Below are 24,754 nucleotides of genomic sequence, written 5' to 3' on the forward strand. Positions count from 1 at the left end.
GCATATTAAAAAGCAGAGACATTACTTTGCCAACAAAGGTCCATCTGGTCAAGGCTACGGTTTTTCCAGTGGTCATGTATGGATGTGAGAGTTGGACTGTGAAGAGAGCTGAGTGCCAAAAAATTGATGCTTCTGAACTACAGTATTGGAGAAGACTCTTGAGAGTCCCTTGGACTGCAAGGAGATCCAACCAGTTCATCCTGGAGGAGAGAAGTCCTGGGTGTTCATTGGAAGGACTGATGCTGAAGCTGAAACTCCAGTACTTTGGCTACCTGATGCGAAGAGTTGACTCGTTGGAAAAGATCCTGATGCTGGGAGGGATTGGGGGCAGGAGGAGAAGGGGGCGACAGAGGATGAGATGGCTGGATGGCATCACCGACTCGATGGGCATGAGTTTTAGTAAACTCCGGGAGCTGGTGATGGACAGGGAGGCCTGCCATGCTGCGATTCATGGGGTCGCAAAGAGTTGGACACGACTTAGCGACTGAACTGAACTATTTAAGTAAACCGTTTCACTGAAATAATAAACTATCTACAGCAAGGCAGATGTGTCATAAAAGTAGAGCTCTGATTTTCACAGTGTCTGTAACCTTTGACCCTCCCAACGTGATTCAGAAATGTGTCATTAGCAGCACTTGTGAGCATCCTTCATCCTCCCTTTCTACCAGATTACCTCTATAAAGGTGACTACCCCTCTGACTTTATGACCACAGTTTGGTTACACTTGTTTTCAATTTTACATACATGGACCCATACATGTATTATCTTGACTTCTTTTGTTCATTATTATGTTTCTATATTCCTCCATTTAATTGTGAAGTAGTAATTGACTCATTTTCACTCTACACAGTATTCTATTGTATGAAGAGACCAAGTCATCCACTTACTGTTGACAGACATTTACTCTTTCTAGCTTGGTAATGTAAGAATATTGTTCCTATGTATATTCTTGTATTTTGTCTGATGCATGTAGGTGCGAATTTTTATTGTTGGATCATAGATGTCATGTGCTCACCTCTAGTAGATATCACCCAACAGTTTCCCAAGATCATTAGCTCAATATTCACTTCCTCCTACAAGCAATGAATGCTCTACATACTCCCAAATCACTGGGTTCACCAATCTTTTCATTACACTATTCTGATGGCTGTGAGGAATTATCGCATTCTGGTTATAATTTGCATTTCTCTGCTGTTTAACAAGGTTCATGTTACTGGACGAAGAGATATTCTCAGTTCTGTTCTCAACTCTGGAGTGTCTGTTCAAATCACTAATATATTTCTGGATTGACTTGGAGATACAACCAAGGACATGGTATGTGTGTTTATTATACACATATTCTATGCTATTTGCCACAGTTCTTAATTTTAACACAGTCCAAATTATCGATCTTCTCCTTTAATGTTCATTTACCTTCTACATCCTGTTAAGGCAATCTTTGCCTATCAAAAGGTTATGAAGATTTTTTTATGTAACTAAAATATAGTAAAATGTCCATGTATAAATATTAAATGGTGATGCTAGAAAATTATATGTTAAAATATTACTTATTGATCACCAGAGAATTCTTAATTATGCTTAAGAGTTGCTTTGTATGTACTAACACTACCTCAGAGAATAGTTGTGAAGGCTAAATGATATGAAAATAGTTGATACACATTATCAGGCACATAGTAAGATCTCCAGAAATGTCAGATACTATATTATTATTATTACAAATAACAACAGTACCACAGGAAGCAAAATGGAAAAATTGGCCCCAATATCACCTCCTACCAAAATAATTATCAAAAGTAAAATGTCTGTTCTCCAGTTTCCAGACATGATTTAATATATTTTATTCCTCTAAACATTTATTGAAACATGTACAATAATGTTCATTAACAGCATTAATCATAATAGCCACATTCAGAAATAGCAAAACTGTCCATTAACATAACTAACGAATTGATAGTATATTCATTCAGTAGAACTCCACATAGCAATGGAGCAAACTACTGCTCTGCGAAACAACACAGACGAACTTCCCAATGCTACGGGAAAGAAGGCAGACAAAAACATTCTGTATGATTTCATATTTTAAAAGTTCAAAACAGGACAAACTAATTCATGATGCTACAAATGAGAATAGTATTCACCTTTTGGGAGAGTTAATAACTGCTAGTGCATCAGCTGTATTAGCAATAATACCAGCTTCTGAGGTAGTAGTAATGGTCTACATAATAACATTGTATATTATATACCTATCAAGCACTATACTTAATTTCCGCCTGATTTACTTCAAAAACTCTCTTCAAAAAATTTCATGTTTTGTGAATATAAATGATGATGAATTATATTCAGTAGATCACGATCTTCTATAAAATGCATTTGATTCAAATACATTTTGCAAACATATAAACACCCTAAAGTATGCGTTAATTTGTCAAGACTTCTAATAATGTCAAAGGATAAGGCTAATTTAATTTGATGAAATAGATAAAAACCATTTATAAGATGACACTCTTTACAATTCTGTACTTTCTATGATAACTCAACATGTTGTATTTGTTGATAATATAAAAAAAGGACATTACCATTCTAACAAAGACAGGAAATGTACTACACGTTCATGAACTATAAACAAAACTAAACACTCAGATTCCCTACAATGAAATGAACTTACATATAAAAGGAAGTGCTACAGATTTAGTTTAAAACAAGAAAGATGCAAAGAAAAAGGACATATAAATTCTCAGTTACTGACCTTATGAATAGAATACGGGGACTGACAATGAATATCACAACTGAAATTAGTTTCTATGTTCAAGAGACAGCAGAACAGCTATCTAGAATAACCTTGGATCAGAACCACAGAAACACTGGAGAAATACTTTGTCACAAACTGTAAATTAATTAACTTAGTTGGCAGTTATTAATAGTATTAATAACACTTTTATTTACACTAAAAGTTCTGTAATGAATAACTATTTATTTCTTTATAAACAATTTATATTAATAAGAACAATACTCACCAATTCTTTTCTTAACTGAATAAAAAATTGTTTGCACTTAAAAGAAATTTTCACAATTTTCAACCTGGATAAAAAGAGAATGAATTGAAGTATTTAAAATATTGAACAAAGATAAAAGTATCAACCAAAGAGTAGTAAAAAATAATCCTTTAATTGCATGTTTAGTAATATCTATTTAACTATATGTACATATGCACTAAAGAATATATATACATATACACATTAAAAAATTGAAAGTTTCGTCATAAAAAAAAATTAGAATTTATACGCTCAGTTGAGCTATTTTACCAGAACATTTACTGTGAACTTATCCACTTTTCAATTTTGTATCCAAAAAATAACATAAAAACACATATTACAAGTTAAAAATTCAAGAATACCAAAAATATAGTTTATTTATTATTTAAAACTACAAGTAGTTTTCTTGTTCTGCATGTAAAGAGCTTAGAAATCACCACTACATCCTAGCAACAAGTAAAAAGCTCAACAGACTTAAAAATCATAAATTCTTCTTGGATCCGTAAGAAAGAGAAGAGCACAGGGCAAGCTGCAACCTCCGAGATCTGAGAGATGAACAGCTGAGTACAGAGAATCAGAGATTGCCAGAGAAGAGTACTGGGAGCAGAAACCGCCAGAGGAAGCAGTGCCAGGGTAGGAGAACCTGAACTGTATTTCATGAATTGTTGAAGGCTCAGTATGGTTAACTATGCAAGTGAAGAACTCTAAGAGGACCCAGTCATAGGGAGGCCCTCACAGAATTCTAAGATTTATCTTCAGAAGCTCAAACAAATTACAACAGTAAATATCAGAGGAAAATACCCTCAGGTTTCCGACAGGGAAAGGGAAACCATGTTGAAATAGGCCAGAGCACTCTGTTCTTAACAAGGTCTGCAATTAGGGGAAACAAGTTAACAAGAGCCTTAAATGATCCAGGGAAAGAAAATACCCGATTTCAGTCCACTCTAGAAATCTTGTCCCACCCAAAGAGGGAGAAAAAAACTGAGAAAACACTTGTGAACCTCACAATCCAGAGACCCAGAGGTAGAGGCCCAGCTAATCACAGGACCACCACCCCCCGCCCCACCCACCCCATTCACACCTCATCACTACATTACTAAGAGCCTATTTACAGCAGTTCCTTTTACCAAGGTTACCAATCAACCCTGAATATTCACGGAAGGACTGACGCTGAAGCTCCAACGCTTTGGCTATGCTATGTGAAGACCCAACTCACTGGAAAAGACCTTTGATGCTGGGAAAAACTGAGGGCAGGAGGAGAAGGTGGTGACAGAGGATGAGATGGTTAGATGGCATCACTGACTCAAGGGACATGAGCTGAAGCAAACTCCAGGACATAGTGAAAGACAGGGGAGCCTGGAGTGCTGCAGTTCATGGGGTCGCAAAGAATCAGACACAACTTAGTGAATGAACAACAATCTTTTACCAGGATATCAGATCAGCCCATCAAGAAAAAAATTACAAGGGATACCAAAAGGCAAAAGCACAACATGAAGACACAGTATGTATCAGGACCAGATGTGAAAGGAGTGCTGGAATTATCATTCTGAGAGTTTAAAACAACTTAATCAACAGGCTAAGAGCCCCAGTGGATAAAGCAGAGAGCAAGAAAAGATGGGCAATGTAAGCACAGAAATGAAAATCATGAAAAAGGGTACCAAAATATAAAATTAATATTCAGAAACCTGCTCCACTTCTAAACACTAACAACAAACTAACAGAAAGAGAAATTAAAACAAGCCCATTTACTATCACAGTAAAGAGAATAAAATACCTGGGAATAAACCTACCTAAGAAAATGAAAGACATGTACTTGGAAAACTGAAAGACACTGATGAGAGACACTGAAAATGATGCAAACATATGGAAAGATACACCGCATTCTTAGATTGGAATTATTATTATTCTTAAAATGACCATATTACCCAAAGCAATCTACATATTCACAGCAATCTCTATCAAAATACCAATGCATTTTTCACAGAACTAGAACAAATAATTTCAAATTTTGTACAGAAATACAAATGACAGCCAAACAATCCTGAGAAAGAAAAACAGCAGAGGGAATCACGCTCCCTGACTTCAAACTATACTACAAAGCTACAGAAATCAAAACAGTATGGTACTGGCACAAAAACAGACACAGAAATCAACGGAAGAGGACAGAAAGTCCAGAAGTAAGCTCATGCATGCACCTATGGTCATGAATCAATGGCAAAGGAACAAAGAATATACAATGAAGACAGTCTCTTCAATAAGTGGTGCTGGGAAAACTGGACAGCTATATGTTAAAAAATGAGGTTAGAACATTCTCTAACACCATATACAAAACTAAATTTGAAATGGATTAAATAAGACTGGATACCACAAAACTCCTAGAGGAAAACATAAGCAAATAGTTTTTGACATAAATCATAGCAACACTTTTTGTGAACCATATCCTAAAACAAATGAAATAAAAACAAACAAATGAGACCTAACTAAACTTGAAAGCTTCTGCATAGAAAGGAAACCAACAACAAAAAGACAATCTACTGAATGAGAGAAAATATTGGCAAATGTTAAGACCAATAAGGGGTTAACATCCAACACATATAAACAGCTCATACAATTCAACATGAAAACAAAACAAAAATCAAACAACCCAAGGAAAAATAGAACTGAATAGATATGCTTCCAAAAAGGAAATGCAGGTGGCCAACATGCATATGAAAATATGCTCAATACTGCTAATTATCAGAGAAATACAAATCGAAACTACAAAGAGATACCACTTCACATCTGTCAGAATGGCTAGCATCAGAAAGACAATGAATGTTGGGTGAGAATGTGGAGAAAAGAGAATTCTCACGCATTGTCGATGGGAATGTCAATTAGTGCAGCCACTTGTGGAAAACACTAAAACTACAACTAGTAAGGGATATGCAAATTAAAAGGTGCAAAATATAACATTAAAAACATAAAACATGAAAGGGGAGGAGTATAAAAGATACTTTTCACAGAACTAGAACAAATAATCATCTAATTTGTATGGTACCACAAAAGACCCAAATATCCAAAGCAATCTTCAGAAACAATAAAGCCAGAGGTACTGGGCTCCCCGACATCAGACTATATATTACAAAGCTACAGTAACCAAAACAGTCTGACACTGGCACAGAAATAGATATAAAGATCAGTGAAACAGAATAGAGGGCCCAGAAATAAACCCATGCTCACATGGTCAATTAATTTATGACAACAAGGAAAGAATGTACAATGGAGAAAAGATAGTCTCTTTAATAAATGATGCTGGGAAAACTGGATGCTACATGCAGAAAAATGAAACTGGACAACTCTGTCACACCACATACAAAAACAAATTCAAAATGGATTAAAGACAAAAAATGTTAATGCCTGAAAACATAAAACTCCAAGAAGAAAACACAGATAGTAACCTCTTTTGACATCAGTCTTAGTAATATTTTTTGGATATGTCTCCTCAGGTAAGAGAAGCAAAAGCAAAAATAAACAATAGGACTGCATCAAATTAAAAAACTTTGCACAGTGAAGGAAACCAACAAAAAGAAAAGGCAGCCCACCAAACAAGAGAAGATATTCGCAAATGATACACCCAGTAAGAGGTTGATATCTAAGTATACAAAAAGCATACAACTCAATATAAAAAATTTGATTAAAAAAAATAGGCAGAAGACCTGAAGAGGCATTTTTACAAAGATATACACAGTGACATTAAAAGATGCTCAACATCACTATCAGAGAAATGCAAACTACAATGAGATACCATCTCACACCTGTCAGAATGGCTATTATCAAAATGATAAGAAATAACAAATGTTGATAAGGATGTAGAGAAAAGAGAATCTCTGTGCACTGTTGGTGGGAATGTAAATATGTGCCATTATCATGGAAAACAGTACAGAGGGCCCCCAAAAAACTAAAAACAGAACTACTGTATGATCCAGCAGTTCCACTTCTGGGTATTTATCCAAAGTAAATAAAAACACTGAATCAAAAAGATTTATGTATCCTTCTGTTCATTTCAAGAAGCAACATTTAGAACCTTATATGAAACAACTGACTGATTAAAAATTGGGAAAGGAGTATGACAAGGTTGTTTATTGTCACTCCTTTATTTCACTTATATGCAGAGCACATCATGCGAAATGCTGGGCTGGATGAGCTACAAGCTGGAATACAGACTGCTGGGAGAAATATCAACAACCTCAGATATGCAAATGATACGACTTTAAAGGCATAAAGAGAAGAGGAACTAAAGAACCCCTTGATCCCCTTGATGAGGGTGAAAAAGCTTGTTTAAGACTCAACATTCAAAATAACTAAGATCATGGCATCTGGTCCCAACACTTCATGGCAAGTAGAAGGGGAAAAGGTGGAACCAGTGACAGATTTTCTCTTCCTCGGCTCCAAAATCACTGTGAATGGTGACTACAATCATGAAATTAAAAGACGACTGCTTCTTAGAAGAAAAACTATGACAAACCTAAACAGTGTATTAAAAAGCAAAGACATCGCTTTGATGACAAAGGTGCATATAATCAAGACTATGGTCTTTCCAGTAGTCATGTACAGATGTGAGAGCTGGACCATAAAGAAGGCAGAGCACTGAAGAACCAATGCTTTCAAACTGTGGAGCTGAAGAAGACTCTTAAAGAGTCCACTGGACAGCAAGGAGATCAAAGCAGTCAATCTTAAAGAAAATCAACCCTGAATACTCATTGGAAGGACTGATGCTGAAGCTGAAGCTCCAATACTTTGGCCACCTGATGTGAACAGCCAACTCATCAGAAGACTGCTGCTAGGAAAGATGTGAGGGCAGGAGGAGAAGCGGGAGACACAACTTGGCAGCTGAACAACAATGTTCACTGCAGCACTGTTTGTAACAGCCAAGATACAGAAACAATCTAAGTGCCTACTAATAACGAGTGGATAAAGAAGATGTGATGTGTGTGTGTAGATGTGTATGAATATTCAGTTCAGTTCAGTTCAGTCAGTCAGTCGTGTCTGACTCTTTGAGACCCCATGGATTGCAGCACGCCAGGCCTCCCTGTCCATCACCAACTCCTGGAGTTTACTCAAACTCATGTCCATTGAGGCAGTAATACCATCCAATCATCTCATCCTCTGTCATCCCCTTCTCCTCTTGCCTTCAATCTTTCCCAGCATCAGGGTCTTTTCAAAAGAGTTAGTTCTTCACATCAGGTGGCTGAAGTATTGGGAGTTTCAGCTTCAACATCAGTCCTTCCAATGAACACCCAGGACTGCTCTCCTTTAGGATGGACTGGTTGGATCTCCTTGCAGTCCAAGGGACTCTCAAGAGTCTTCTCCAACACCACAGTTTAAAAGCATTATTATTCAGTCATTAAAAAGAAATCTTATCATTGTGGCAACATGGATGGACCAGGAAGGTATTATAAAAATGAAATAACTAGAAAAACAAATACCTTATGATTTTATTTATATGCAGAATCTAAAAAACGAAAAAGTGACTCAGATATAAACAGCAAATGAATGGTTGCCAAGGGGAAGGGTCGGTGCAGATAAAGACAAATATGTGCAAGGGATTAAGAGCACAAATTTCCATGTATAAAATAAGTCATGGGCGTGTACTACATACAGAGGGAATACAGTCAAAAACATGTAATAGTTTTATATAGTGACATATGATAACTGGACTTATTATAGTGATTGTTTCATAATGTATACAAAATACTAAACTACTATGCTGTATACCTGAAATTAATGTTACACTAATTATAACTCAATTAAAAAAAAACTGTTGAAGCTTGTTTTATGGCTAACATATTTCCTCTTCTAATAAATGAACTACGTATCCTTGAAAGGAATATGCATTTTGCTATTGCTAGGCACAGTACTGAAACAAGAGGGAAGCAGGCAGGGCACAGTCTCTAAAAGAATGACATAGCCACACGACATGACAAAAACTGGTTAGAACCAACCAGATCCACGATGGTGGAAGATTTGATTTCCAGTGGATCTTGAGCCTCATTATTTGCTTACTGTAATGCATTAGCTACATAACACACCTGAGCTCCCCACTGAACCTGAGATTCAGTGCTGAAGAAACAGCATGGAGACATGGGTTTGATCCCTGGGTCAGGAAGTTGCCTGGAAAAGGAAACGGCAACCCACTCCAGTATTCTTGCCTGGAGAATCCCATCTTCCCAGTCTATTATTACCTGGCAGTTCACCTGCATGAACTCTGCACCCCAATCTTCAGTATATTTCTCCTACTGCTCTGCGGGAAGGCACAGCCCTGGGTGTGCCCCAAGTAATACTGAAATGACAGCAGCATCAATCACCCCATCCTTTCAAAAACCACACCCAGCTGTGAGCTTCTCTAACTGCCAACACACGGCTCTATCATTTTCAACAGTGCCCTGTGTCATGAATTCCTTTAGAAACTAATTCAATTCAAACTGTGGCTATTCTGAAGGAAGAGTTTCTGTGGTAAGCATTTGAGGCTATCTCTTCTACTGTCCTTGATTTTGTCTCCCCTGTTGCCTTTGGGTTTCCCAAGAGAGTCCTCCTTAATTGGTCTGAGTTTTATAGTTAAATTTTGAACCTTTGTTATTATATAGGAGCCCTGGTGATGTGGCAGTTAAGTCTGGGGTTGGGCAGAAGCCAGTCTCTAATCCTGTGATCTGGTCTCAGTGGGTTAGTGGTTTGGGCCTCTTGGCTGCACCCTTCAGCGCTCTGCAACTCACCCCTCCTGAGCCGAAACAAAAAGTAGAGGCAGGGCTTCCCTTCCTCCACAAGGTTAGGCCCTGGCAACCCATTTTGATTAAGTATAAATAGACTTCCTTAAGGGCAGATCTTTGCTAATGAGAAAAGAAGGCTCTGAGCATATTTCAAACTAGTTACATCCCTGCTCAACCCCGATACCCTGCCCTTCGATCACAAGCAGATTTTCTGTCAACCTTGGCCCTGAGACCCCTGGTAGCAGAGGGCCCTTTCTAAGCAAGCAGGGCCTGAGGGAGTGTTTATCTAACAAGCCAGTCTCTGCTCTGTCTCCAGCAATTTGCCAACCACCCTTTACGTACTCCGGCCAGGTACTGCTGAGGCAGTGGTTTCTAGACCTGGTAAGCTGTCATTTCTCGTATTCATCTGTTTCTCCAGCTTTCAGAAATGCAGTATGCCCTGTGTTTTCAATTCTCTGAAAGATCTAAAAAGAGTTGTTGATTTTGAGTTTTTTCAGGTTTTTTTTTTTCTTCTTCTGAGAATAGGAGTAACAAGTTGCAAAATCTTTACCTGCTGGACTGGGAAATAGACCTGTCCCCTTCCCTTTTCATTTTACTAATGATGTTTTTTGATAAGCAATAATTTTAATGAAGTCTGATTTACAGAATCCAAGTAATTTCCAATCCAGTACTCAACATTTTAAAAGTATGAACTTGAACTGGATAATTTAGGGCTAACCATATGTAGAAAGAAATGAGGAAGTATATTTATCACATGGAACATAACTTTTCTACACATAGCTCTACTTTCGAAAGAAGAGGTTAACTGAGAAGCTTGTGTTTCAGAACCTGAAAGACCCAAGCTTAAGATTCCACTTCATATTTATCAAACTTATTAACCTTGGCCCAGTTAGCTTCTCTGGTATTTCTTATTCCTTATCCACAAAACAATGCTAAGGACATCCAAGTTGCAGGGTTATCAGGTACAGATAAAATGCATTAAAATCTGTGAGTGATTTTCTTCCTTGCCTTAATCTCCTTCGAAAGGACTTAGGCCAGCCCGCCAAGGCTCCCAGGACTGTTGTAGTCAGTGACCCTGCCCTGTGGCAGGCCACCATCAACCCATACCTCCACTGGAGACTCCTGGACACTGACCGGCAAGTCTGGCTCAGTCTCTTGTGGGGCCACAAAAAAAACATCTATCTCTGTTTCATCTACTACGCTAAAGCCTTTGACTGTGCAGATCATAACAAACTGTGGAAAACTCTTCACGAGATGGGAATACCTATCTTACCTGTCTGCTGAGAAACCTACATGTGGGTCAAAAAACAGTTAGAACCCTACATGCAACAACTGACCGGCTCAGGACTAAGAAAGGAGTAAGACAAGGCTGTCTGCTGTCACCCTGTTTATTTAACTTACACATTGAGCACATCATGAGAAATGCCAGAATGGGTGAGTGACAAGATGGAATCAAGATTAGTGGGAGAAACATCAACAACCTCAGATATGCAGAAGATACCCTTTAATGGCAGAAAGGAAAGAGAAACTAAACTACCTCTTGGTGAGGGTGAAGGAGGAAAGTGAAAAAGCTGACTTAAAACTAAATATTAAAAAAAGATCACAGCATCCAGCCCCATCACTTCATGGAAAATAGAAGGGGAAAAGGTGGAAACAGTGACAGATTTCCTCTTCTGGGGCTCTAAAGTCACTGCAGATGGTTAGTGCAGCCATGAAATCAGATGATTGCTTCTTGGCAAGTAAGCTATGACAAACCTAGACAGTGTGTTGAAAAACAAAGACATCGCTTTGCCAACAAAGGTTTGTATAGTCAAGGCTATGGTCTTTGCAGTGGTCATGTATGGTTGTGAGTGCCAGACTGTAAAGAAGGCAGAGTGCTAAAGAATTGATGCCTTGGAACTGTGGTGCTGGAGAAAACTCTTGTGAGTCCCTTGGACCGTAAGAAGATCAAACCAGTCAATCTTAAAGTAAATCAACCCTGAATACTCATTGAAAACCCTGATGCTGAAGCTCCAATATTTTGGTCACCTGATGTGAAGAGCTGACTCACTGGAAAAGACCCTGATGCTGGGAAAGATTGAAGGCAGGAGAAGGGGGCAACATAGGATGAGACAGCTGGACGGCATCACTGATGCAATGGACATGAACTTGAGCCAACCCCAGGAGATGGTGAGGGACAGGGGGACCTGGTGTGCTGCGGTCCTTGGAGTCACAGAGTCGGACATGACTGAGTAACTGAACAACAGCATGTGGAATGTATAAGATCCTTCAAAATCTGAATCCCAATTTCTCTTCTAAGCAGTATCATCTTAAAATCTTACCCCCTTGCTTCTGTCCTCAGTGAAGATAACTGAAAAAAAAAAAAGAAAAATCAGGGGCTTCCTTGGTGGCTCAGTGGTAAAGAATCCACCTGCCAATGCAGGAGATGTGGGTTTGATCCCTGATCCTGGAAGACCCCACAAGCCACAGAGCAACTGGGCCCAAGCACCAAAACTACTGAGCCTGTGCTCCAAAGCCTGTGAGCTGCAACGACTGAGCCCACGTGCCCTAGAGCCTGGGCTCCTCAACAAGAGAAGCCACCATGATGAGAAGCCCCAGCTCTCTGCAACTAGAGAAAAGTCCGCACAGCAACCAAGACCCAGCACAGCCAAACATAAATAAACAAAGATCAAACCACATATCCCATCATTTGAACCTGCCACATCCTTTCTCACTATGAGGCCTCTGCAAATGTTTGGTATCTTTACCCCAAATTCTCTGACTGAACCTTCCAGAAACACATTCCTCTTCCATACTCCCTCTTCATTGAGGAAATTTCTATTCATCCTTTAAAAACCACCTCAAATAAGGCAAAGGCCAACACAATACTGTAAAGCAATTATCCTCCAATTAAAACAAAACAAAACAAAAAAACCACCTTAAATATCATGAAGACATTAAAATTTTCCCTGGTAAAATTACATCATTGGTACTGCCAAAGTAATTTGCCAAAAACTCTTCCAGAATCTTTATTTTATAATAAAAAATATATATATACACACACACTAAAGAATTTTGAAAATACAGAAAAATTTAATTATTTTAACCCATATCATCTGAAAAGAATTTCTGATTTTGACATTTACATAATATGTAAAGTTAATAAAAAATGTTTAATTCTCTTCAGTAAATCAGAAAAGCATTAAAATTGAAGATACACATTTACCATTATGAAAATAAACAATCATAACTGCTTTTTCTGAAACACTTAACTCACCAATCTTCTTATGTTTTGTAATTAATTTTTATGTGCTCACTTTTAGGCAAGGACCATGTCTCAAGCTGTTTTGTACTTTCCTCTAACCGTAACACAAGTTGAATTACACAGAAGAATTTAAAGATATTGAGATAAAATATGAAATGACCTTTGCTTTCTTTTATGAACTTTAGAGAGGTATAATTTATATATAAAATGCAACATCCCAATTTTAAATGAACAAGTCAATGAGTTTTGACAAATGTACTGAGCTGTATAACGTCCATCAAAATCACTATATAGCAATTTGCATCACCTGAAAATGTCACCTTAGCATCCCTTTGCAGTCAATTTCCTCTCATTTTTAATCCCTGGCAACCAAGCGGTCTGTTGTCTCTATAATACGTGCTTTCTAGAATCTCATATAGAGAAACAGTACGCCATCTTTTGTGTCAGGCCGCTTACACTTGACGTCATGTTTTGAAGGTAGGGTCACCCATGATGTTTAGTGTGTAAATAGTTCACTTATTCTGCTGCTAAACAGTATCCCACTGCATAGATGTAATTTGCCTGTGGAGTCACCAACTGATGGACATTTGAAATTCTGTTTTGTGCTATTATGAATAATATAGCTATGAACACAGTGTGCACATCTTTATACAAACTTATGTTTTCATTTCTCTTGGGCAAATATCTAGGAACAGAATTGCCAGATTATCCAGGAAATCTCAATTTAATCTTTAAGAAATGCCAGTTTTCTTAAGTTGGTCTATTACTTTGCATTCCCACCAGCAATATATGAGATTTCTAGGTGCTCTGCTTCCTTGCCATCACTTGGTACTATCATTTTTAAAGTTTTTAAATATTTATTTATTTGGCTGCATCAGGTCTCAGCTGCAGCATGCGAGCTCTTACTTGGGCATGTGGGATCTAGTTTGCTGAGCAGGTATCAAACTCAAGTCTCCTGCACTGGAAACATGAAGTCCTATCCACTGGACCACCAAGGAAGTTCCACTGTTGTTCTTCTTAATTGGAGTTATTCCAGTGGGTGAACGAAAATAGTTCACTGTGGTTTTAACTTGCATTTCACTGTTGACTGAGCATCTTTTTGTATTTATCTGCCATTTGTATAACTCCTTTGGTGGAAGTATCTATTCACAAATTTTGCCTATTCTTTTAGATTAAGTTAAAAATTTAAAGGACCTAAGAGTCCTTTATGTTTTTTGGATAAGTCCGTTATCAACTATATACTTTACAAAAGACTGAGTTTTGCCTTTTCATTTTGTTTACAGTGTCCTCTGGAGAACAAAAATATTTAATTTTGAAGAGGTTCACTGCATCAACTTTTTATTTTATATTTAATTTTTTCCTAGATAGTGACCTACCAGGGAAATTTATGTTTCTTTTCTCAATATAATTGTGGTGATTTTCTAAAATAATAGCTTCTGTCAGTTATCATATTTCTATTAAGTGTTATATAAGTGACTAATTACAAAAATCTATTAATAATAATCACAGATATTGAAAAGCTTGGCCATCTCATTTAGGAGATATATAAATAAACAGATTGATGCAATATATTTCTTTTGTATTTATTTCTTCCTTAGAAAGGGCTTGGGCGTAGGGAAGCCCTAAGCTTTCCCTGGTGGCTCAGACAGTAAAAAATCTGCCTGAAATGTGGGAGACCCAGGTTGGATCCCTGGGTGGGGAAGATTCTCTGGAGAAGGAAATGGCAACCCACTCCAATATTCTTGCCCGGATAATCCCATGGACAGAGGAGCCTGGTGGGCTACAGTCCACTGGCTTGCAAAGAGCTGGACACAACTGAGCAACTAACTTTCTTTCTTTCTTCCCTTAGTGAAAATCATTGTGTTTATTTTTAAAAAACCTAAGATATTTATATAACATATGCACAAAAATCAATGTGGTTTTTACAATTTTCACACTATCCCCTTAAGGGTAGTGGTAGATGCTACTTCTCTTTCTACCTCACTCTGGGATACAAAAGTGATGCTTGGTGAGTCACTGGACAGCTAGGACAAGGACAACATGCTAAGGGCAGTAGACCAATGACACAGAAGAAACATGAGTTTCAAACCACATGGAGTCACCATACCAATCTAAACCATGCCAGTGTTGCAACTAATAAACTAGCACCCATCAAATGCATTTAAATGAAGTAGTGTATTCAATACTTTGTATAATGCTCCAGTATTTTGGCCACCTGATGTGAAGAACCAACTCACTGGAAAAGACCTGATGCTGCAAAATACTGAAGGCCAAAGCAGAAGGGGGCGGCAAAGGATGAGACAGTTGGATAGCATCATCGACTCAATGGACACGAGTTTGATCAAACTCGGGGAGATAGTGAAAGACAGGGAAGCCTGGCACGATGCAGTTCATGGGATCACAAAGAGTCAGACACAACTTAGCAACTAAACAACAACTGTATCCAAAGCAATTGGCAAGGTGCAAGACACACAGTAAACATGATGATATTAGCTATAATACTAGAGTACAAATTTAGAGATTGTCTAAGAGAAAAAACTTGGAAAGTAGTATTTTCTTTAAGCTAAGAAATTTTTGAAAAAAATAATTCAACTATTTTTGTATCTTCTAGTAGATTTGAAGTAAGTGGGATAAAGTTGTATGATAACATTAAATAGTTCAACAAAAATATGAACTATATTTGGTAATATAATAGTAAAAGTGAAAGTATTGACAGAAGTTCTTACCATGGAAAGGTATTCATTCGTACTCTGTTCTTATAAATCAGAATTCCTCCTGACATCACCCCAATCATAATTTCATTGTTACTTTGATCCTTCAAAAAACAAACAAACAAACAAAAATGGGAATTCTAAGAAAATGAGTTTTAACTGATAAAGATATAATTTTTAAATATGATTAGTTCTTTTACACAATGTGACATTATATCAAAAGCAGCAGGTAACTGCAATATTTATAAACCCATATGGCAACTATTACATCATAAAAATAAGACATACTTCAAATCAAATTTAAATGTTACATTATTAAAATTCATTAATATAAAGCAAAAATAATCTTCGGATTTTCCATAGTTTATAACTGGAACTGACTCTTTGGGATAGAAAATCAAAGACGACATCTCATAGAATGTTAAGTTAGTATCCATCTTTCCATTTCTAAAACTATTGTAATCCAATCACTGTGTAAATATGGTGTTAAGATTGCAAAAGTGAATAAAACCTGGAGTTCAGAGCATGGTGAAAGGCAATTTGTAATAAAACAGTATTTCCAATATAAGGAGAAATTCTTTAACTAACATAATACAATAAAAGCATCACAGGAAAACAGCGGGGAACAGCTATTGGAGAGTGTGGAAGAAAATTTGAACTGTGCTTTGATGAGTGAGTTTTCATGCTGATTCAACTTGAACAACTGACTTGCAACTATTAACAAAGTAAGTAGAATTAAAACTTTCCTCAGTTGCTAAAAAGTCTTGAAATAGTTTTGCTTAACTTGAGACCCACTGTAGTATTCTTGCCTGGGACATTCCATGGACAAAGGAACCTGACAGGCTATAGTCTATGGGGACACAAAGAGTCAGACATAACTGAGCATGCATGCAAGACTGCTTAACTTGAGACGTACTATAGGCAAGCTAATATAGCAATAATGCTTTTATCCCTAGCATTCATGTGATCAGAAGACAGAACTAACTGATGAAAATATAATCAAGATTTTGTTAACTGTCTCCCTAGGAAAAAAACCTCTAAAATATAGTTTCAATAATTTCTAAAGTAAAAACTTGTCTCCCATCAGGTCATTCTCATGTGTTTTGTATACCGAAAATTATATGTTTTATTAATACTGTTCTCATCTCTTCTTAATGTCTCTCTGATGGATCATATCAAACCTAACCAAAGTCTAGATCAAGTCCAACTTCTCTGTAAAAACTTCATTAGACCTATAGAACGTACTGAATTATACCATGAATATGTGATCAGCAAAGTCCAGACTGTGGGAAACTAAAGGCGAAACGGCCCAGTTCTTTAACAAAAAAATTCTATACAGTAAGGGAAGAAGGCATTAAAAGACATTTAAAGTTATTCAGTTAAAAACATAAAGGAAAATAAATTATAGTATCTAGAAAGGCACACTGGGTGATAAAACCACAAAAAAAATGTATACGGTAGGCAGGAGCTAGGACAGGGTGTAAAGAAGGTTTCTGGAATGGCTGGCAGAAGTCTAACGAAGACCTGGGTAGTATTTACAAAGATGTCATGAAATCAAATTGATTATATTCTTTGCATCCAAAGATGGAGAAGTTCTATACAGTTAGCAAAAACAAGACCAGGAGCTGACTATGGCTCAGATCATGAACTCCGTATTGCCAAATTAAGACTTAAATTGAAGATAGTAGGGAAAACCACTAGACCATTGAGGTATGAACTAAATCAAATCCCTTATGATTATACCTCCTGCATTGCTTCTGTGGTGGCTCACACAGTAAAGTGTCTGCCTGCAAAGCAGGAGACCCAGGTTCAATCCCTGGGTTGGGATGATCCCCAGGAGAAAGAAATGGTAACCCACTCCAGTACTCTTGCCTGGAAAATTCCATGGACTGAGGAGCCTGGCAGGCTACAGTCCATGGGGTCACAAAGAGTCAGACACAACTGAGTGACTTCACTATCATTTTTACTTATGATTATACAGTAAGAGTGAGAAATAGATTTAAGGGACTAGATTTGATAGAGTGCCTAATGAACGATGGACGGAGGTTCATCACATTGTTCAGGAGACAGGGATCAAAACCATCCACAAGAAAAAGAAACACAAAAAAGCAAAATGGCTGTCTGAGGAGGCCTTACAAATAGCTGTGAAAAGAAGAGAAGTGAAAAGCAAAGGAAAAAAGGAAAGATATGCCCATTTTAATGTAGAGTTCCAAAGAGAGCAAGGAGAGATAAGAAAGCCTTCCTCAAAAAAAAAAAAAAAAGAAAGAAAGAAAGCCTTCCTCAGTGACCAAGGCAAAGAAATAGAAGAAACAATAGAATGGGAAAGACTACAGATCTCCTCAAGAAAATTAGCGATACCAAGGGAACATATCATGCAAAGATGGCCAAGAAAAAGGACAGAAATGGTATGGACCTAACAGAAACAGAAGATATTAAGAAGAGGAGGCAAGAATACACAAAAGAACTACACAAAAAAGATCTTCATGACCCAGGTAACCACTATGGCGTGATCTCTCACCTAGAGCCAGACATTCTGGAATGCGAAGTCAAGTGGGCCTTAGAAAGCACCACTACGAACAAAGCTAGTGGAGGTGATAGAATTCCAGTTGAGCTATTTCAAATCCTAAAAGATAAGCTGTGAAAGTGCTGCACTCAATATGCCAGCAAATTTGGAAAACTCAGCAGTGGCCACAGGACTGGAAATGGTCCGTTTTCATTCCAATCCCTAAGAAAGGCAATGCCAAAGAATGCTCAAACTACCGCACAACTGCACTCATCTCACACACTAGTAAAGTAATGCTCAAAATTCTCCAAGCCAGGCTTCGACAGTATGTGAACCATGAACTTTCAGATGTTCAAGCTGGATTTAGAAAAGGCAGGGTAACCAGAGATCAAATTGCCAACATCTGCTGGAACATAAAAAAAGCAGGAGAGTTCCAGAAAGACATCTATTTCTGCTTATTGACTACAATAAAGCCTTTACCGTATGGGTCACAACAAACTGCAGAAAATTCTTCAAGAGATGAGAACATCAGACCACCTCCTCCGAGAGACTGGAATACCAGACCACCTGACCTGCCTCCTGAGAAATCTGTATGCAGGTCAAGAATCAACAGTTAGAACTGGACATGGAAAAACAGACAGGTCCCAAATCGTGTAAGGAGTACATCAAGGCTGCATATTGTCACCCTGCTTATTTAACTTCTATGCAGAGTACATCATGAGAAATGCCAGGCTGGATGAAGTACAAACTGGAATCAAGTTTGCCAGGAGAAATATCAGTAACCTCAGATATGAAGATGACACCACCCTTATGGCAGAAAGCGAAGAACTAAAGAGCCTCTTGATGAAAATGAAAGAGAAGAGTGAAAAAGTTGGCTTTAAACTCAACATTCAGAAAACTAACATCATGGCCTCCGGTCCCATCACTTCATGGCAAATAGATGGGGAACCAGTGGAAACTGAGTGACTTTATTTTCTTGGGCTCCAAAAATCACTACAGATGGTGACTGTAGCCATGAAATTAAAAGACACTTGCTCCTTGGAAGCAAGTTATGACCAACCTAGACTGCATATTAAAAAGCAAACATTGCTTTGCAAACAAAGGTCCATCTGGTCAAAGCTATGGTTTTTCCAGTAGTCGTGTATGGATGTGACAGTTGGACTACAAAGAAAGCTGAGTGCCAAAGAATTGATGCTTTTGAACTGTGGTGTTGGAGAAGACTCTTGAAAGTCCCTTGGACAGCACGGAGATCCAACCAGTCCATCCTAAAGGAGATCAGTCCTGGGTGTTCATTGGAAGGACTGATGCTGAAGCTGAAACTCCAATCCTTTAGCCACCTGATGCGAAGAACTGACTCTTTTGAAAAGACCCTGATGCTGGGAAAGATTGAAGGCAGGAGGAGAAGAGGATGGTAGACGATGAGATGGGTTGGATGGCATCACCAACTCAATGGACATGAGTTTGAGTAAACTCCAGGCATTGGAAAGACAAGGAGGCCTGGAATTCTGCAGTCCATGGGGTCACAGAGAGTCAGACATGACTGATCAACTGAACTGAACTGACCTGATAGCTCAATTGAACTGACCTGATAGCTCAACTGGAATTCCATCACCTCCACTAGCTTTGTTTGTAGTGATGATTCCTAAGGCCCACTTGACTTTGCATTCCAAAATGTCTGGCTCGAGGTGAGTGATCACACCTTAGTGGTTATCTGGATCATGAAGATCTTTTTTGTAAAGTTCTTCTGTGTATTCTTGCTACCTCTTCTTAATATCTTCTGCTTCTGTTAGGTCCATACCATTTCTGTCCTTTATTGTATCCATCTTTGCATGAAATTTTCCCTTGGTATCTCTAGTTTTCTTGAAGAGATCTCTAGTCTTTCCCATTCTATTGTTTGCTTCTATTTCTTTGCACTGATTACTGAGGAAGGCTTTCTTATCTCTCCTTGCTCTTCTTTGGAACTCTGCATTCAAACAGGCATATCTTTCCTTTCCCCCTTTGCCTTTCACGTCTCTTTTTTTCTCAGCTATTTATAAGGCCTCCTCAGACAACCATTTGGCCTTTTTGCTTTTCTTTTTCTTGGGGATGATCTTGATCACTGCCTCCTGTACAATGTCACGAACCTCCGTCCATAGTTCTTCAAGCACTCTGTCCATGAGATCTAATGCCCTGAATCTATTTGTCAGTTCCACTGTATAATCTTAAGGGATTTGATGTAGGTCATACCTGAATGGCCTAATGGTTTTCCCTACTTTCTTCAATTTAAGTCTGAAATTTGCAATAAGGAATTTATGATCTGAGCCACAGATAGCTCCTGGTCTTGTTTTTGCTGAGTATATAAAACTTCTCCATCTTTGGCTACAAAGAAGATAATAATCTGATTTTGGTATTGACCATCTGGTGATGTACATGTGGAGAGTCAGTTCTCCCACATTGCAGGCAGATTCTTTAGCAGCTGAGACACAAGGGAAGTCGAAGAATACCGGAGTGGGTAGCCTATCTCTTCTCCAGCAGACCTTCACAACCCAGGAATTGAACCGGGGTCTCCTGCATTGCAGGCAGATTCTTTACCAACTGAGCTATCAGGGAAGCCCCTCAACATCATTAGTCATTAGGAAAATACAAAGTAAAACCATGATGAGATAAAACACACTTATCAGAAAAGCTTAAAAACAAAACAAAATGGGCAGTACCATATGCTGAAAAGGATGTAAAACTATTGGAACTTGCAAATAAGCTGGTGAGGATGCAATGAGGCTCAGGTACTCTAGAAAACAATTTGGTAATTTTATATAAAGCTACATATACACTTACTGCATGATCTAGAAAGACCTCTCTGGGATTTGCACTCTACATAAATGAGAATTTAAACCCACACAGAAACTACAAATGAATGTTTCCAGTAGGCCTATTAAAAAAAAGAAACAAAAATTACTGGAAGCAACCCAGATATCCTTCAATGGGTGAATGGAGAAACAAACCATGGTACATCCACACAACGGAATACAATTCAGCAATAAAAGGCATAAACTATTGAAGCACAGTATTTCAGATCAATCCCAAATGCATTACTCTAATTAAAATAAGTGAAGTGCAGTGAAGTGAAAGTCACTTAGTTGTGTCCAACTCTGCAACCCATGAACCATACATAGTCCATGGAATTCTCCAGGCCAGAATACTGGAGTGGGAAGCCTATCCCTTCTCCAAGGGAGCTTCCCAACCCAGGGATCGAACCCAGGTCTCCCACATTGCAGGCGGATTCTTTACCAACTGAGCCATCAGGGAAGTCCCTAAGTAAAGGAAACCAGTATCAAAAGGTTACATACTATACTATGATTCCATTTATAAGACATTCTGGAAAAGACAGACTATGGAGTCAGGGAACAGGCCAGCTGTGGCCAGAAACTGTGGGTAAGAACGAGGCTGGACTACACAGGGGGAGCAGGAGTGAGGATTTTTAGGGGCAAGGCAGGGGTGGTGGTGATAGAATTATTCTGTATTCTGTTTGTGGCAGTGGTTACACGAATCTACACATGTTAAAATTCATACAACTGAACACCAAGAAAAAATGCATTCACTATGTTACTTTAAGAAACAAATATTCCCATGCTCCCTCCCCTCAAATCTTTTTTCCTTCCCTCTAATCCTGAAGTTGTCATTCACAATACTTTTCTACAGTTCTCTTATTCATATTATCCTCTAGGCATACCAAATGTCATCATGTTTTCAACCAAGCCATGTTCTCTCTTGATTTCAGGTCTTCCTTCATCCTGATAGCTCTATGATGGGAACTACTATCTTAGCTAAGTAATTCTTACTCATTTTTCTGGCTTCAGTAAATTACTCCTAAGAAGCCTTCCCTATGCTCTGCTCCCAAGCTGGATCAGAAGTTCCTGCTATAGGATCCCACAGCATTCTGTACTTTCCCTTTCATATTCTCAAATATTTAACTGTTTGTACAGGCTCTAATTTTTTCCCCTCACTGTCTTGTGTGCTCCACGAGGGCAGGGATAACTGATGTTTTGTTCACTAAGTCATCCTCAGTGCCTACCATGTACAAGGCATGTAACAGATGCACCACTAAGAAGGTTATAAGATGTCTCATATCTTGCAGATTGCTATAAATAACTTGGTTCCACTCTGATCTTTTTTTAGCCTATAGTCTAGAGGCAGAGAGAAAAGATCTTACCTTGGTTTTCAAAATAAAGTATTATTTTATATTCAATTAAATATTGTGATATTCAATTTAAACAAGTATTTTCTTTATGTGTCCTCTCCCCTCTTCCCTTTGTCCCTTTTTGTTTCTGATGCTGCAAATGTCTCTTCCTGTTCACTTAATATCTGCACATTTTCTTAAGTTCTCCATATCCATATACAATAGAAACACCTTTTCCTAGCTCATGTTTTTTGGGTCTGTACAAAATACTTAATATTTAAATTCCTTTAATTTGGCACTCCACATTTATGGTTTTCTGAAAAAGAGTTTTACAATGTAATAATTTAAACAACAAAAAAACAACTTAAATCAATAAATAATAAAACAGTTAATTATGTATGAGATCCAGCCATATCACTTAAGTTAAAAAAGGAATGTCTAACATTCCTTGGTGGGCTCAGTGGTAAAGAATCTACCTGTCGATGTAGGTTCAATCCCTGGGTCAGGAAGATCCCCTGGAGAAAAAACTGGCAACTCACTCCAGTATTCTTGCCTGGGAAATCCCATGGACAGAGGAACCTGGTGGGTTTAGTCCATTGGGGGGGCGGGGGGGGCGGGGTGGCAAAGAGTCGGACACGACCTAGAGACTGAAGAATAACAACAAGCATTCTTTGTACTTCACTGACAGCAGCCAAAGAAAGCAGACAGCAGCCTAAACTACCTTCAGAAAACTGTTCAGGACTAAAGTGACTGACTTTAGTGGTCTTTTTACTGTTAACCACAGTCTAGTATACATATTGACAATTTCATTTGTTTTAAGCTGTATTATAATAAAAAAACAAAATCTAGTGACAACTTGTTACCTTTGGAGAATCATGTCCAAAAGTAATAGCCACAAAGAGAGAGGAAGGGTGAAGGGACCATTTTAAAGAACATAAAAAGTTCAAGAGGAACTTACTTAAATACTTTAAATCGAACCAGATAGGTTTTCAAGTCACAAATGCTCAGAATTACCAAATACAGTCACGTGAGTAAAGCAAGTCATTTGATTTTTTTAAAGGAATGACTGACACAAGCTTTGCGAAATGTAAGAACTAATCAATCCTCCCCTCCAAGAAAACGGCCAAAGGAAGCCCTATATAAAACCATGACATGGAGCAGAGCTCTGAGTCCTCAAACTACTGTCTGTCTGTGGGTCTCTGTATGTCTGTATACAAAAATAAACTCAGAACAATTATCTAGGGAAAACTTAACTCCCTTTCAGGCTGGTATCCTTATGAGGCTTAGTAGTTGTCCCAAGAAAACATAAAGCTATTACCAATTCAACTGATGATTACCTATAATTCCACTTTTCATCAGGTATAGAGAACAGCTGTACTTCAGGTACTTCTAAAGGAATATAACCCCTTGATAAAACAATCATAAAAAGGAATCTATTCCTTTTTAGAAGAGGCACACAAATGAAGAACCACCACATACATGTATGCTTATAGTAGGAGGATAACAGTCTTCTGGAAGCAGCAAATTGACACAGTGAAAAAGAAGTTAGGGTGTTATACAGGAAAAGCCAGTAATTATAAAATTTCATGTTAACAAAGGGATGGTGTAGGGGGAAAACCAAAATATGCAAATACAATTGATTTTGTGCTTTATAAATAAAAATTTATAATGATGTCACTAGATGAAAAGAATATAGTAATACAGGCCTTGGTGAGGTGAAATCATCTTTTATAATAATGATTTTCATAAAATTAAAAATACAAATAACTACTTTTCTTGTAACAAAAATTCTAAAGGCACTGTCTCCTATGGTCAGCAAAAATTATCCTTGTAACACACTACCTTGAAGAAAAATAATATGTAAAATTCATGATTCTTCTTGTCAGGTAATGAATCTTGAGTGACTGGGTTAGTAAAATTACTTATATTCAGAGGAAACTGTCAATGCAATGTTGGTGGCACTCACTATTCCATTTGTTGCCTAATTCTATCAGGGAATTAAAAACTTTTTTTTTTAACTGAATATTTATGCTTAAGTCAACAACATCAAAATGTTTTCTTCACTTACCCTTGCATAGTGGAATTCAACTCCATAGAGTTCTAAGGTACGTGCTGTGTTCAGGTAACTAAATTCTGCTTCTGCAGGAGATAAGCCTCTGTAAAAACATCACTAGGTTAAAAACTGTAACAATCACAAATATGACCAAGTTACATAAAGGTTATTTATCTAGAAAATTTTCAGCCTTCTAATTAAATCTTTTACAAAATACAAAATGTACGACTATTCCTCTTAGTTATGTACAGTAACAGCTACCTTTTCTGGAGGGTACATTTTCAGTAATGCTAACTGGTTTGTAGAATCTGT

General features: G+C 37.8%; 1 protein-coding gene across 3 annotated transcripts in view; it reads right to left on the reverse strand.

The window, feature by feature from the left end:
* Positions 1-24,754, reverse strand: part of PTPN4 (protein tyrosine phosphatase non-receptor type 4) — a 190,364-nt gene that overhangs the window by 73,625 nt on the left and 91,985 nt on the right. For all 3 annotated transcript variants that reach the window (XM_043488068.1, XM_043488065.1, XM_043488066.1), the window contains exons 9-11: positions 24,458-24,545; positions 15,746-15,834; positions 3,015-3,078 (exon numbers count right to left, since the gene is read on the reverse strand). In XM_043488068.1, the coding sequence (XP_043344003.1) occupies positions 3,015-3,078; positions 15,746-15,834; positions 24,458-24,545 (241 nt within the window). The remainder of the gene's footprint in view (positions 1-3,014; positions 3,079-15,745; positions 15,835-24,457; positions 24,546-24,754) is intronic.

This window comes from Cervus canadensis, chromosome 15, assembly GCF_019320065.1.
Source record: "Cervus canadensis isolate Bull #8, Minnesota chromosome 15, ASM1932006v1, whole genome shotgun sequence".
Lineage (NCBI taxonomy): Eukaryota > Metazoa > Chordata > Mammalia > Artiodactyla > Cervidae > Cervus > Cervus canadensis.